The 13,407-nt window shown below is 44.7% G+C and overlaps 1 protein-coding gene across 1 annotated transcript in view; it reads right to left on the bottom strand.

Annotated features, from left to right (window-relative positions):
• itfg1 (integrin alpha FG-GAP repeat containing 1) overlaps window positions 1-13,407 on the bottom strand; it is a 213,321-nt gene that overhangs the window by 69,192 nt on the left and 130,722 nt on the right. The window contains exons 11-12 of the mRNA XM_080458012.1: window positions 11,241-11,391; window positions 9,098-9,206 (exon numbers count right to left, since the gene is read on the bottom strand). Of these exons, the coding sequence (XP_080314138.1) occupies window positions 9,098-9,206; window positions 11,241-11,391 (260 nt within the window). The remainder of the gene's footprint in view (window positions 1-9,097; window positions 9,207-11,240; window positions 11,392-13,407) is intronic.

Genomic DNA, 13,407 nt, shown 5'->3' with positions numbered 1-13,407 from the left:
CACCCATTCACACTCCAATGGAGGAGGCCGCCAAGCAAGGCGCCTAGTGGGGTGTAATTTGGGGTTCAGGGTTTTCCTTGAGGACACTTCGACATGTGGACAGGTGGTGATTGGAATCAAACCTGCAACCTTACACTTAGGAGGCGGCCGCTCTAACAACCAAGAAAAAGCTGCCCTTCTGTCTGTTTTTATTTTTTCTCATTGTTCAAAACCCATCGTCTTCTGGGCTCTTCCTTAAGGGCCTGAAAACCTGCTTGCATATAGGCGAAATTTCCTTCCATTAAGGTGGAACCTCCTTCCATCGAGGTGGGACCTCCTTCAGTAGAGGTAGAACCTCCTTCCATCGAGGCGGGACCTCCTTCAGTAGAGGTGGGACCTGCTTCAGTAGAGGTGGGACCTGCTTCAGTAGAGGTAGAACCTCCTTCCATCGAGGCGGGACCTCCTTCAGTAGAGGTGGGACCTGCTTCAGTAGAGGTGGGACCTGCTTCAGTAGAGGTAGAACCTCCTTCCATCGAGGCGGGACCTCCTTCAGTAGAGGTGGGACCTGCTTCAGTAGAGGTAGAACCTCCTTCCATCGAGGTAGGACCTCCTTCCATCGAGGTAGGACCTCCTTCAGTAGAGGTGGGACCTGCTTCAGTAGAGGTGGGACCTCCTTCAGTAGAGGTAGAACCTCCTTCCATCGAGGTGGGACCTCCTTCCATCGAGGTGGGACCTCCTTCCATCGAGGCGGGACCTCCTTCCATCGAGGCGGGACCTCCTTCCATCGAGGCGGGACCTCCTTCCATTGAGGTGGGACCTCCTTCCATCGAGGTAGGACCTCCTTCCATCAATGCAGAACCTCTTTCCATATAGAGGTAGGACCTCCTTCTCCACAGGTGGGCCCTGTCTGTTTGTTACTGTGATGTGAATATCGTCATCCACCTCTGTGCACGAGGGTTTGATGGACCATGTGTTCCGACCACGTATGAGCCAGAGCAACAACAACAGCCTACTGGGCGCTTGTGTGAGGAGACCCTCCAGTGCTGCCGTCTGTACAATCACAATTTCCAAGAATATAAAGACAGCCTGATGGCTCAGAAGTCCTGGAGTAAAATATAAAAAACCTTAGGAAAATGGGAGAACGACGGCCACCAGAAGTGGAGATATTTTCTGGATTGTTACGTTATGGAACACACACCAACGTGAACCCTGAAATGTAGTATGAATACAACTGTGTGCAAGTCAAAGCGGCCTGCAGATGAGCAGAAAGTATTGAAGGGCCTTAACTTCCCCAGGCAGATGTTACATGTCAGATCTCCTTCCCGACAATGAGCACGTCTCCCTCACATCTTCAACAGACTTTGGTGAGGCTTGCTCTCGGTCCTGACCTGCTGATGCAACATTTCCAATCCCCTGAAGCATAACTCCTGACTAATGTCAGAAGAAAACCAAGAAAATTTGTCATAAACAATCCATCCTTCTTGTGTAGCAGCATGGTCTCATTGGAAGATACGGTCTGAGGTCCGTACGGGGGCGGCGTGCAGGTCTCAGCTGCAGTAGATAGTATAGACTGTTTTGCAGAATGACATTCCAGCTGCTAACACCTCCTTCTGTTTGCCTCTGCCCTCAGAAAGCTCCAGCCTGGGCCTGAATAATTAATGGCTTTGAGGCAATGTGTGAGTGAGGTGGTGGAAGATGTCAGAGCGGCAGCAGCTCAGGTCAGCTCGGTGTGAGCGGCCCGGCAGGGGTCCAGGCCGCTGTCCGAGCTCTATGATGGATTTATCCTGAAAGTCGGTGTGTTTCCCTGCACGCTGTCGATCCTCCAGCGGGTGTTCGATAATGTGCAGGGAGGGTCGAGTGGTGTCATGTGGACAAAACAGGATTGAGTCTTCCAGAAAAGAGGGCGGGATCCGGCCGGGTACGAAGACGCAGAGGATGACACTGCGTGTCAAAACAGAATATGAAGTTCACACTCCCAGTCTCATTACAGGGTAACGCTATTAGCTCTGCTATCAGACACAGCTGAAAGGAATGGTAAATAAACATTTAAACTCAGGGGGTTGACAGCGGCGCCGGGTTATTAAGCTCAGCCGAGCTCACGTTCAACAGAAGAAGAGCGACGCTGCTGCAGCTGACAGGCTGCACGCACATGCACGCGCACACACACGCACACGCAAACACATACGCATATGCACACACACACTCACACACACCTTATTGTGGCTGCCCACTGTGTGTGGAAAATAGAAGACACCAAACAGTTGAAAATATTCATAGCACCAAATATAAGAAGTGACAAAAGAGAAGCAGAGGGGGGCTAACGGGGGGGTGTGGGGGGGGGGGGGTAGGGTGGGGTGGTTCTGTGGCGGGACTATTTCTGTGTCTGCTGTTTGAAGTGCTAGAGCGAGACGAGAGACGGATGAGAAAAATACATGTTCAAGGAAAAAAATACTGAGACATTTAAGGAAAGATACAGAGAAAATTTGACCAAAAAAAAATCCAGAAGCTAATACTGAGATGTTAAATAAAAAATAGACGAAATTATGAAAAATTACCGACATTTAAATAATAATTAAAAAAAAAAAAGAAAAAAAGAAGTGTTTACGGGAAACATGGAAAATCAGGAAAAACTTACAGGCGTTTCAGGAAAAATTAAAAAGATGTTTAGGAAAGAATACAGAGGTTTTTAAGGAAAAGTTCCAGAAGGAAGCCCCGCATCGCAGCATGGGGAGAGGTGAGGAGTCAACACAAAGACACACAGGCTGATAACTGCAATTATACAACACCTGCTTTTACAAGTGCTCCACGTTCATAACATTTCTCATTTTACTGAATTTCCTCCAAAACATAATTGTCTCACAGATTAGCAATTTGCAGGCCGGTGTTTGCTGGTTGTGAGCCCACTTTGCCCGGAGAGGAAGGAGATTACACATGAAGCCACCAGCTGCCTCTCTCCTCCGAGCCTCGGGGCTTTTCATTGACAGGCAGAGGAACATGCAGAGGCTCATGCCTTTTCCCTGCTTCTCTCCTCACTCCCATTATCCACGATCCCCACAAACAGCCTCCTTAGCATCACTGAACAGCAAATTTAGTAAAATGTGCGAAAGACAGAGCATCAAGAGAAATAGCATGTTTAATCAGACAGGCACAAAAACTGAAACTTGAGTTAATTTACTGCACACGTTCCTCATTTCATGCTAAGAAACATTCATTACAACTTGAAAAACTACTTTTCAGATTATTATATTTGACCCAAAACATCTGAGAGAGAAACGTAAACATCTAGTAACACTGGATGATTTTACTTTGACTTCCACTGTGAGGAACCTAGGAGTTATTTTAGACCAGGACTTGTCCTTCAACTCCCACATTAAACAAGTCTGCAGGATTGCCTTCGTTCACCTGTGTAATACTTCTAAAATCAGGAACATGTCAACTGAGAGTGCTGCTGAAAAACTAATCCATGCATCTGTTACTTCCAGAGTAGACTTTTGTAACGCCCTATTATGAGAGTGAAACTATAACGGCTTACAAACTTTTCAACTGATGTAAAATTTCTGTCAGGAAGCAGCAGGAGCGATCACATCATACAACATGAGCTTCTCATCATTGGCTTCCTTTTATTTTATTTATTTATATTATATTTTTTGCTATAAGTGACCATCTCCAGCCTCCCGGAAGGTGAATGTTGGCACTGTATCTTTGCACCAGTGGTCTAGATCTCCACCGAGATGACAGATAAACAACTATGCCCAGAGAGTCCTGGGGGGATTCTGCACGTCCGTGGGTCTTGTCAAGAGTCGGAGTGATTTTCACCCATGCAGGTGGGGATACCAAAAGAGCCCTAAAGCCTGGTCCAAGGCTTGACAGAGCTCCCCAGACTGACACCACCCCCGAGCCACGGGCCACAGGACAGGGCGCCCAGACACCGGAAGGACCGCAGAGAACGGTCGCAAGCCTGGAGACCCGGAGGCACAGTGGCCGCCACCCCCGAGGCTTTTCTATTTAATATAGCTTACAGTACCCTGGACTACTTTCAAGTGAAGCTGCTATAGGTTTAACCTGCTGGCAGACCTTTACTGCACTGAGCTCCCGTCCAGTCAGTAGAAGTGAAGTTCCTGATCTGTTCCTTCAGGTCTGCAGTGAGTGGATTAACTTGACAGATGTCTGTTTGTTTGTGTCCTTTCTTTCTCACCATCCTCTAACAGTTCTCTTGTCTTAAGGACAAGCACATAATATTTCAGTGTTTTCAGCTCTTTGTGAACAATCTAATTCTGTTACAATGTTGACATCCTGTAATTAAAGGACTTGCAGCAGCATCTATCAGAGTTCAGCACAACCGTATCACTGCAGTGTGTCACTGAAGAGGCAGACAGCAGTCACATCAAACATGTGCAGTACATTAGAGAAGACCTCCCTGAGAGAGCAGGATCTGCTGGGATACTGATTATGCAGCTCAAGATGCTGTTCAGGCCTGTGATGAGCCACAAAGACACAATCCTGATAAATATGGACTAACATCCAGATATACATGCTGGGTTACACAGCGAGCTGCTTTCCAATACTCAAAACTCAGTGGGCTGTGGCTGAAGACAAATGCTCATCAATTACTATTTTGAAGTTTTTCGATATGAAGTCCTATTTACTCAATGTTTTCAAGTGAAAACAGAACATTTTGGTTCTGTTCACACAACAATGGTGCTCAGAGCCAATGGCAACGCAACTTCTGAAAACATTTCCACTCTGTCTCTGTGAAAACGGGGTAAAATGCAACTTTTCTGAAATGCCGGTCGTGGTCACGACAGCCGAAGTAACTAGTGGTTGTGCACATGTTCACTAGATGGACAGTCAGAACAATGTTTCCTCCAGAGTGTCATGACTCCCGGTCCAGATACTCCTGGGACTTAGTAGTTTTATTTTGACAGTCACCGTAATAACAATCCAACTTGGTCGTCTGTCCACTAGAATGTCCCTGTTCTCTCATTGCTAATGTTTAGAGCGGATTGTTCTCTGCTGCTTGTGTGTGTGTGGTTTCATTACAGAAACAAAACAGCACCTACTAGTGGCTGAACATGCTAGCCGCATTGTTTTCAATAGTTCTCCTGTTGCTGTGGAAACGCACATGGAATTTAAAACGTTGCTGTGGAAACGTGGAAATTTTCTGAAATGAAAAGATAAAAAAAGATGCGTCTTCACTTGAAACGCCGCGTAACTAAACTGAACCCTTTCTAAGCCACGAGGGCTTATTGGGCCGGCGCTTATCTCCGGCTTCCATAGTGCTCAGCAGGTGAGAGTGTATAGCTCCCCCTGGGTGGGACACTGGTCCATCGCAGGTCAGTTGCCAGAGCTTGCTAGTTCTCATTTATACAGCTGAGTTGACTGGAGCAAACTGCCTTGCTCAAAGACACAACACACAGTGGAAAGGCCATGCGATTCGGGCAGGCATGTCAACCACTTTCATAAAGTCCCTGATAAGACGATGGAATGAGGTGTGAGGGAATTTTATTAAAGGAAAATACATTGTTGTCGGTGTCTGGTCTATGCAAGGTGAACAAAAAGTCTTGGTGCTACTATCACTAATTCAAAAGAACAAATGTTTTATTTACTCCCAAATTTAGAAACAAACCTTTAACTAATGATTATTAGTAACATTTATTTACAGAAATAACAATAAACCTGATGACACCATACAAATGTCACTGAACAGGGAAGGCGACGCAGTAACAGAATCTTTTCATTCTCATCACAAATCAAAGTGTGAGCTTCTCTTTCACCACAAACGCTTCATTTCTTCCATTTCACGAGTGAGCTGTGTGATATGAGTCGGTGCTGTATGTTTGTGATGTGCAGGACTCACAGAGCAGAGGATCTAACCCAGCCCCTCCTTACCCTACAACACAAAACAACTGTTCACCAACTGAAATGGAGGGATGAGCAGCGCTGCTTTTCCTCTAATGAGCCGAGCGGAGTGACACATTAAACTGTGCAAAGACCACCGTGGCGTGGAAACTATTCCTGCCCTTCTTGAATGTCACGAGCAACAAAAGCCATACCAATGTTTTGACTTCAAAAGGAGTTTTACTGTCGCAGTGACAAGAAAACAACAAAAGCAATAAAATCTATTAACTTGACGGGGAAAGAAGAAGCTATGAGCCAAAAATACATGAAACTCTTTGAGAGTGAGAGGAGATATAGTGACGCTGGTACAGCTAATCGCAGTCAGGCTTGGTTTGACAACAACAGGTTTAACGTTCCAATGAAATAAGATGTGAACCAGATTGTGTGAACATTTAGTCAGACAGAATGAAGCTTATGTTTGGTGAGAGTAAAAAGTGACAAGTTATGTGGGGGGAGGAAAAAAGATGATGGTGTGAGCCTGCGTTCTGTCTGATCATCACCTGAACTCTGAATATCACGGGGGAGACGTAGCTTTAAGGCCTCCTTTACACAACAACAATTTAAAGTGAAAATGCAAAACTTTTGAAGCATTTCAGGTGCCTGCATCTACTGAAAACACGACGTTTTGAAAATGGCTCTTGAGATGGAACTTTTTGAAAACGCCCCGACTCTGTGGAATCGGGGAAAAGACAACTTTTTGAAAACGCTCAGGCTCCGCCTTCCAGTAGAGAGACTATGAAGAGGTCGGATGATGCTCAGAGAGAGAAACAGCTTCTGTCAACTGAGGGTTCAAAATAAGTGCTTAAAAATAAGGTTACATATCTGCTCATGATTCTTTGTGGCAATGCTAACATATCGCTAAATGTTGAGAGAAATGTGAATATTGTATTAATCTGTGAGATTATCAGTCTAACTCATTCACCTCAATGTTCCAGCTGTGAGGTGTGATGTTGTGTAGCGGACAGATGAAGTGTTAAAGATGACCTTCAGGCAGCTCTCCCTTAACAACAAACCTAAGGCCTTTTATCAGGTCAAACACAAACTACAGCACCCCCTAGTGGCCTGGCATGCTAACGACATAATATTTCTGCCTTTCTGCCATTTCTGTGGAAGCAGATATCATTTTCAAAACTTTGTTGCATGAACATGAAACTTTCCTGGAAACAAAAACACAAAATCATGCAAAGGTTGCCTGATTCTCAATTGGATACCACTGCATGGACTCAGGGACACCTCCACTAACCACTGCCTATGGACATTAATGCAGGTTTAACTTCAAGTATGTGAACACAGCCATCTTTAGCCAAAGATCATGGAAAATGTTCTGAAGGAAGATTGTTGTGTGGTCCAGTGACTCAATACGTGAAGAGGAGACGAGATCCGGCTTGTTCGCGGCACACAGTTCAAAACACTGCAGCGCTCATGTATGAGGGCCGCTTCCACATGTGGAGCCCTGGGACACAACTGCTCCTACAACAAAACGTCTTTCTCTCGTCGACAACCTTGTATGTTTCCTCAAGACGAGGCTGAACCACATGCCGCACAGAGTCCTCCGTTCCCACCAGTGGACGGTATTTGGTGTTGAAGATGCAACAGCTCGAGTCCAAACTGGTCCCCAACGTTCACACAAGGCTGCACAAAGGGCATCAAGGCCACGTCCCAAGAATCGCTGCCATCAAATTCAAAATGAGCTGATATTTTCTGTGAAACAGTAAAATATGCCAGTTCCATCATCTGACATGTTGTGTCCTCCTAGAAATAAAATACAGGTTTATATGAGTTACAAATCACTGCATTCTATGGTGTCCTGTTTAGGAAAGAGAGTTTATCCACCACAGTGCTAATTCTGCCGGATTTCTTTCCACCACCGACTGAGAAGAAAAGAGTGAAATGGCTGCTGATAGTTGGACCATCTGTGTTTAGCCTGGAGAGGAAACTTTCTTCTGCTCAATGGTGTGACTTCATCTACAACAGAGGTCTGAAACCTCTCCACCATGAATTCATCTGGAGCTGCAACACATGCTTAACCCTCACAATACAGTCAACACATATCACCAGGTCATATATTTAACAAAACTCCAGCTTACGTTTCTTGTGTGAATTTTAAAAGCTCCAGTTAAGACCTGCTGACGTCAATTATCAGGTTGATCAGTTTTAGCTTTGTTAGCTCGTTTAGTCATTTCAGCTCTGACGGCAGTTTTAAAGTTCTTTCAGTCCATTTAAGGGATTTCTCTTCCAGCTGTTTAAGACATTAACTTAAGTTCTCTTTCAGCATGAATGTTGATTGTGTGGTAACAGGTTTGCATGTTTCCTCTAACTTGTTAATCTACTGAACTATTTTTTATTGAAGAGCCGTTTTTAGCTCAAACTAGATAAGAGATAAAACAACATTAAAAATCAGATAGAAATGTAGACTGACACATAAAGCTGTGGAGCCTCTAAAGAGGAAGGGAAACTAAACAAAACTCTCAGGCCTCATTTACACAAACTTGTTTCAAATCATAATGCATCGTTTTTGGTTCAGAAAAGTTTTGTGTTTACATGACATGACATTTTCACAACAATATCTGTTTCCCCAGAAACGGTAGAAACACTGAAACAAGGTAGTTTGCATGTTGGGCCGCTAGTGGGTGCTGTTGGTTGTTTTTGTAATGAAACCACACACACACACATGCAGCAGAGAACAATCTGCTCTAAACATTCACACTGGGAGAACACAGACATTGTAGTGGACAGACGACCAAACTGGATTGTTATTACAGTGACTGTCAAAATAAAACTACCAAGTCCCAGGAGAATCTGGACTGAGAGTCATGACACTCTGGAGGAAACGTTGTTCTGACTGTCCAGCCACTGAGCATGTGCAGAACAACTCCTCACTATGATCGTGGTGACCAGGACCAGGAGCAGAGTTTCAGAAATGTTGCGTTTTCCCCATTTTCAGGGATCAGTGTGTTCAAAAAGTTCCCCCCTGGGAGCCGTTTTCAGAAGGTTGTGTTTTCAGTGGCTCTGAGACCCGTTGTCGTGTAAACCCCCCCCCCCCCGGAACGATAGAAAAGTTTAGTGTTTTCATTTGAAAACATTGTTGTGTAAACAGGGTCTTGATCACACATACAGGAAACTGCTTGGGTGCAGACATTTTCTCCTTCGTGACTCTTTTTCATCGAGCTGGTTTGTCTGCATGAGGGCAAGAAGAGGAGGAAGAGGACTTATCACTCACCCATCACTTTAACAAAGTAGGCGTCGGCTTCAAAATTGTTCTTCAAAGCGTGGATGATCAAGTCTTTTCTGCCCTCCGCCTGGCTGAGAACCAGCATGTCTAATATACCCTGCAAATGAAGACAGGCACACAGATAAGGGACAATGTATGTGTGTGTGTGTGTGTGTGTGTGTGTGTGTGTGTGTGTGTGTGTGTGTGTGTGTGTGTGTGTGTGTGTGTGTGTGTGTGTGTGTGTGAGCGTGTGTGTCTGTGCGTGTGTGTGTGTGTGTGTGTGTGTGTGTGTGTGTGTGTGTGTGTGTGTGTGTGTGTGTGTGTGAGTTTGTCTTCTGATGTACGTTTTTATCCCTCTCACACACTGCATGTGTGATCCAGAGCTATCGTTTCATCCCTGTTCCTCCCTCTCGCTTAGAAATTCTCTGAGTAAAAGAGAGTGTCGGACAAAAAGACGGGAGATAGATTGAATAGAACGTCCACATTCTGACTGCAATTAATTTGGATAAGACGAACGCCTCCAGCAGATTCCTTCACATTAATGTTCCACTGAGTAGGAGAGAGTGAAGACAAAAAGACAAGGTTTTAAAAAAATTTTTTTTAAAGTGCACAGCATGTCGGTGTGTGTCTTGCAGCACTGTGAATTCACACACCTTCCCTATAAAGCAGAGTGAATGCAGACAGAGTACCCCCCCCCCCCCCCCCCACACACACACACAGAAAATCCACTTCTTTGTCTTTTGTTGGCTTTTAGACAGAGCAAATCAGCTCTGTGTGCTCTTAACTGTACCCCTGATGAAAAACTCATCCCAGCAGCACAATGCCCCGTCCTCACTCCCAATCCGCAGCATTACTTCAGAGTGCGGAGGAAAACAACACAAATGTAAATTATTTTGTTGACGTCGGTGTCAAAAATAAGCTTCAGCCGTAATCCGCTTTGCTGCATTAAAGAGATCAAATATTCTTTGTTTGCTGTGCAGGATTTATTCATTTCTCTTTTTTGCTTGGCATGAAGATTTTTAAAGTTCATACAATCTGACAGCTTCTCCCAGAATCCATTGCAGTCCTGAAATGTTAGCAACTTTGGTTCAAAACAGTTAATGATGCTATTAAGCAGCTGCTTGCCATGTTCACTGAGTAGAGGATCAGACTGTTCACTGACTAGAGGATCAGACTGTTCACTGACTAGAGGATCGGACTGTTCACAGAGGAACAGACTGTTCACTGAGAAGAGGATCAGACTGTTCACTGAGCAGAATATCAGACACTTCACTGAGCAGAGGATCAGCCTGTTTACTGACTAGATGATCAGACTGTTCACTGACCAGAGGATCAGACTGTTCACAGACAGAGGATCAGACTATTTACTGAGCAGAAGATCAGTTTGCTCACAGACAGAGGATCAGACTGTTCACTGAGAAGAGGATCAGACTCTTCACTGAGCAGAGGAACAGACTGTTCACTGAGAAGAGGATCAGACTCTTCACTGAGCAGAGGAACAGACTGTTCACTGACCAGAGGATCAGACTGTTCACAGACAGAGGATCAGACTATTCACTGAGCAGAAGATCGAGCTGGAACTTAATGTCTGACTAGTTTAAGGTCCCATATCAAACAGTTTTTCATCTATTTCACAAAACTGCAGGTGTCAGAGGTCAAACAACATTGTATTCAAAGTGTATTTCCCCAAATCAGCCTTGGTCCTGAATTCCAGCCAGATTAAAACTCCTTCTAGTGAGCTCTACTGAGAAAAGGCGGTTTCTTTTCTATGAAAGCTATTGTTAGCAGCAATGCTACAATAACTGTAATATTGCAGTGTTTGCTTTTGTGAGCAACAATGCTGAGACTACAGTGCAGTCCTTTTGCATTTAAAATAGCTTTGGATTAGCATTGTGTAATAACTTTACAAATGATGAAAAGGAATCTTGGACATTAGAACCGGACATCTCCTCCCTCTGGTCTGTGACCTGTCGGATCCTCTGGCCTGTGAACAGTATGATCCTCTGGCCTGTGGAGTTTGATCTGGACAGAGGTGAAGTCTGGATATCCAGGATTGTTCGAAGCTCAGTTAGAGAAGCAGTCTGATGAGAAATACTTTCACATACATACATACGGCTAATAAATGGTTAAAATCACAAGAGGAGGGACTCACGTCCTCGTAGATGTCGAAGAAGGTGGCGATGACGGCGTTCTGGATGGCTCCCAGGTCGGACTGGTCCCAGTGGATGTGGAACATCCGGCCCACACTGTGGCAGCTGGGGCTGTTACAGGGAACGTTCTCCAACAGGAAGGCCTGACGGTTACTGGGAACAGACAGAGAACGCACGCTAGCATGTAGAAAACGGACCGACAGCAATTACACATAAAAACACGGATCATTTCTCCATTAAAGCCCAGAATTTATTGGATTCATCAGGCAGCAGGAGAACATTTTGGTTAGAATAAAAAAAAGAAAAATGGACGATCTAAAAGACCTGGGAAAGTTTGATCAGTTCTAAAGTGTGATTCCTCTAAATCAGCAGCTGCTGTGTGGCGATCTCGGTCTGTTGTTGTAAGTCATCATTGAAACATGGCCCGTGAACCCTCCTCACAACTTAAAGGACTCAAAGCAGATAATCAGAGGGTTTAGGTAAAAACACTGCAGTTTTATCTTTCTGTCAGTGGAAATAATGTTTAATGACAGAAAAGCTGCAATCAGCAGGAGCAGATTTTTTTCCTTCATTCTTAAGTCCCAAACTGAAACTCTACTGGTAGGACATGTGACATCACCTATTTTATAAATATCAAACCAAACAAACAGCAGACATTACTTTAGGACATCCAGTGCAAATAGATTATTAATTGTAAAAGGTCAAACAATCAATAGGGTCTCGCCTTCCTCCTCTCATCTCAGTGTTTGACCGGCAACAGTGCAACGTACTAGATTACAGTCATTCAGTCCTTCTGAGAGAGAAGTGAACTGCCACAGGAGGAGGACACGGAGCAGGACAGGAGGGTATAAATAGCAGCTGAAGGAGGCCATGAAGCAGGACTGAAGAGTACAGCAGGAGCAGGGCTCCAAATTCAATCAGAAACAATGAGTTTGTTTGCAGGCTGAAGCCCTGATGGAGCTCAAACTGAAGCTCTTGTACTGAGGTGGTTGGAATTCATGTCTGCTTGCAGAAGTTCCTGTGTGTTACACATCCAAGTGCTTTCACTGTCGGCTGCAAAATAATTAATTCAGCCTTTAGTCTCCACGTTGCTTTGCATGTTAAACTCCGGGTTGAATTACATTTTTGGGTGGATTTATGACTTTGTAAATGAGTGAACGTAAATATCTTAAATAGTGAGAGCTGCCGCAGGCTGCAGCCCCCAGCTGTCCACACTGTACATCCACAGCTCATCAAGAATAAATAATGACCTGCGCTGCTGCACGCATATAGAATACTAACACAGTGCTGTGCAGACCTGAAAACATCCAGTCAAACCACTGTCACAAACAGGTGGATGAACGTCAGGGCCAGTATCTTGGTGGACATATAGACGTTTCAAAGGAATTCAAAAGCAAGTTGAAACACATTTTATATGGAAGCATAGATCTTCTGTGGATCTTAATTTTCTGTGTCTTTGTGAGACTCCATTATGTTGAGATTAGGATCTGGGGAGGAAGGGTGGGGGTGGGGGTGTCATATAATTAACCTCCAGTTTCACCTTCACACCCCAGGATGCTACCTAATGACATTAGCTGTATGACTGGGATTATTAGACTCTGCTGCAGAGTTTAACTGGAGCCAGTCAGATGGCTTCTTGTTGCTCAGTGGACACAATACTGTGAAACCTGCAGTTTGACTGCACACAGCTCTGTGTCGTGTTTACACATCCACTGCCGTGACCACACCCCACATCTCGCTGCTTATTGCAGATGTTAACAAATTACTGGAAACGTAGTGAAGATGATAATCTCATTGAAGACTCCTTCTGCACCCCCTCCCTGCTGTATACCGAGTTGTTGTCACCAGCTCCCTTTGATTCAGTGAGTGATTGATTCTCCCTCTGCCTTCGGAGATGGCTCCCTGTACCTGTTCTAAGATCTCCACAGTGGTGAGCCAGGGAAGAACAGAGCTGCTGCTCTAAAAATAGTATAATCACGAAGGCCCTCGATCTCTCTGAATTGTAAATTACTACTTTTTTTATTTTTTCTAACATTCTGCCCTGAAGGAAGAGTGTGATGAGTGGAGGCGAGTTCAGACCATAACCTGAGACATCTGTCATGCAGGCTGTTTTCCATTATTCAAAGAGACTGAATGAGGGTCTTTGCTGCAGCTAAACATTCACTGACA

The sequence above is a fragment of the Lipophrys pholis genome, assembly GCF_963383615.2.
Source record: "Lipophrys pholis genome assembly, chromosome: 2".
NCBI lineage: Eukaryota > Metazoa > Chordata > Actinopteri > Blenniiformes > Blenniidae > Lipophrys > Lipophrys pholis.
Note: the sequence above shows the minus strand (reverse complement) of the source record. Positions and strands in the feature narration are given on the sequence as shown.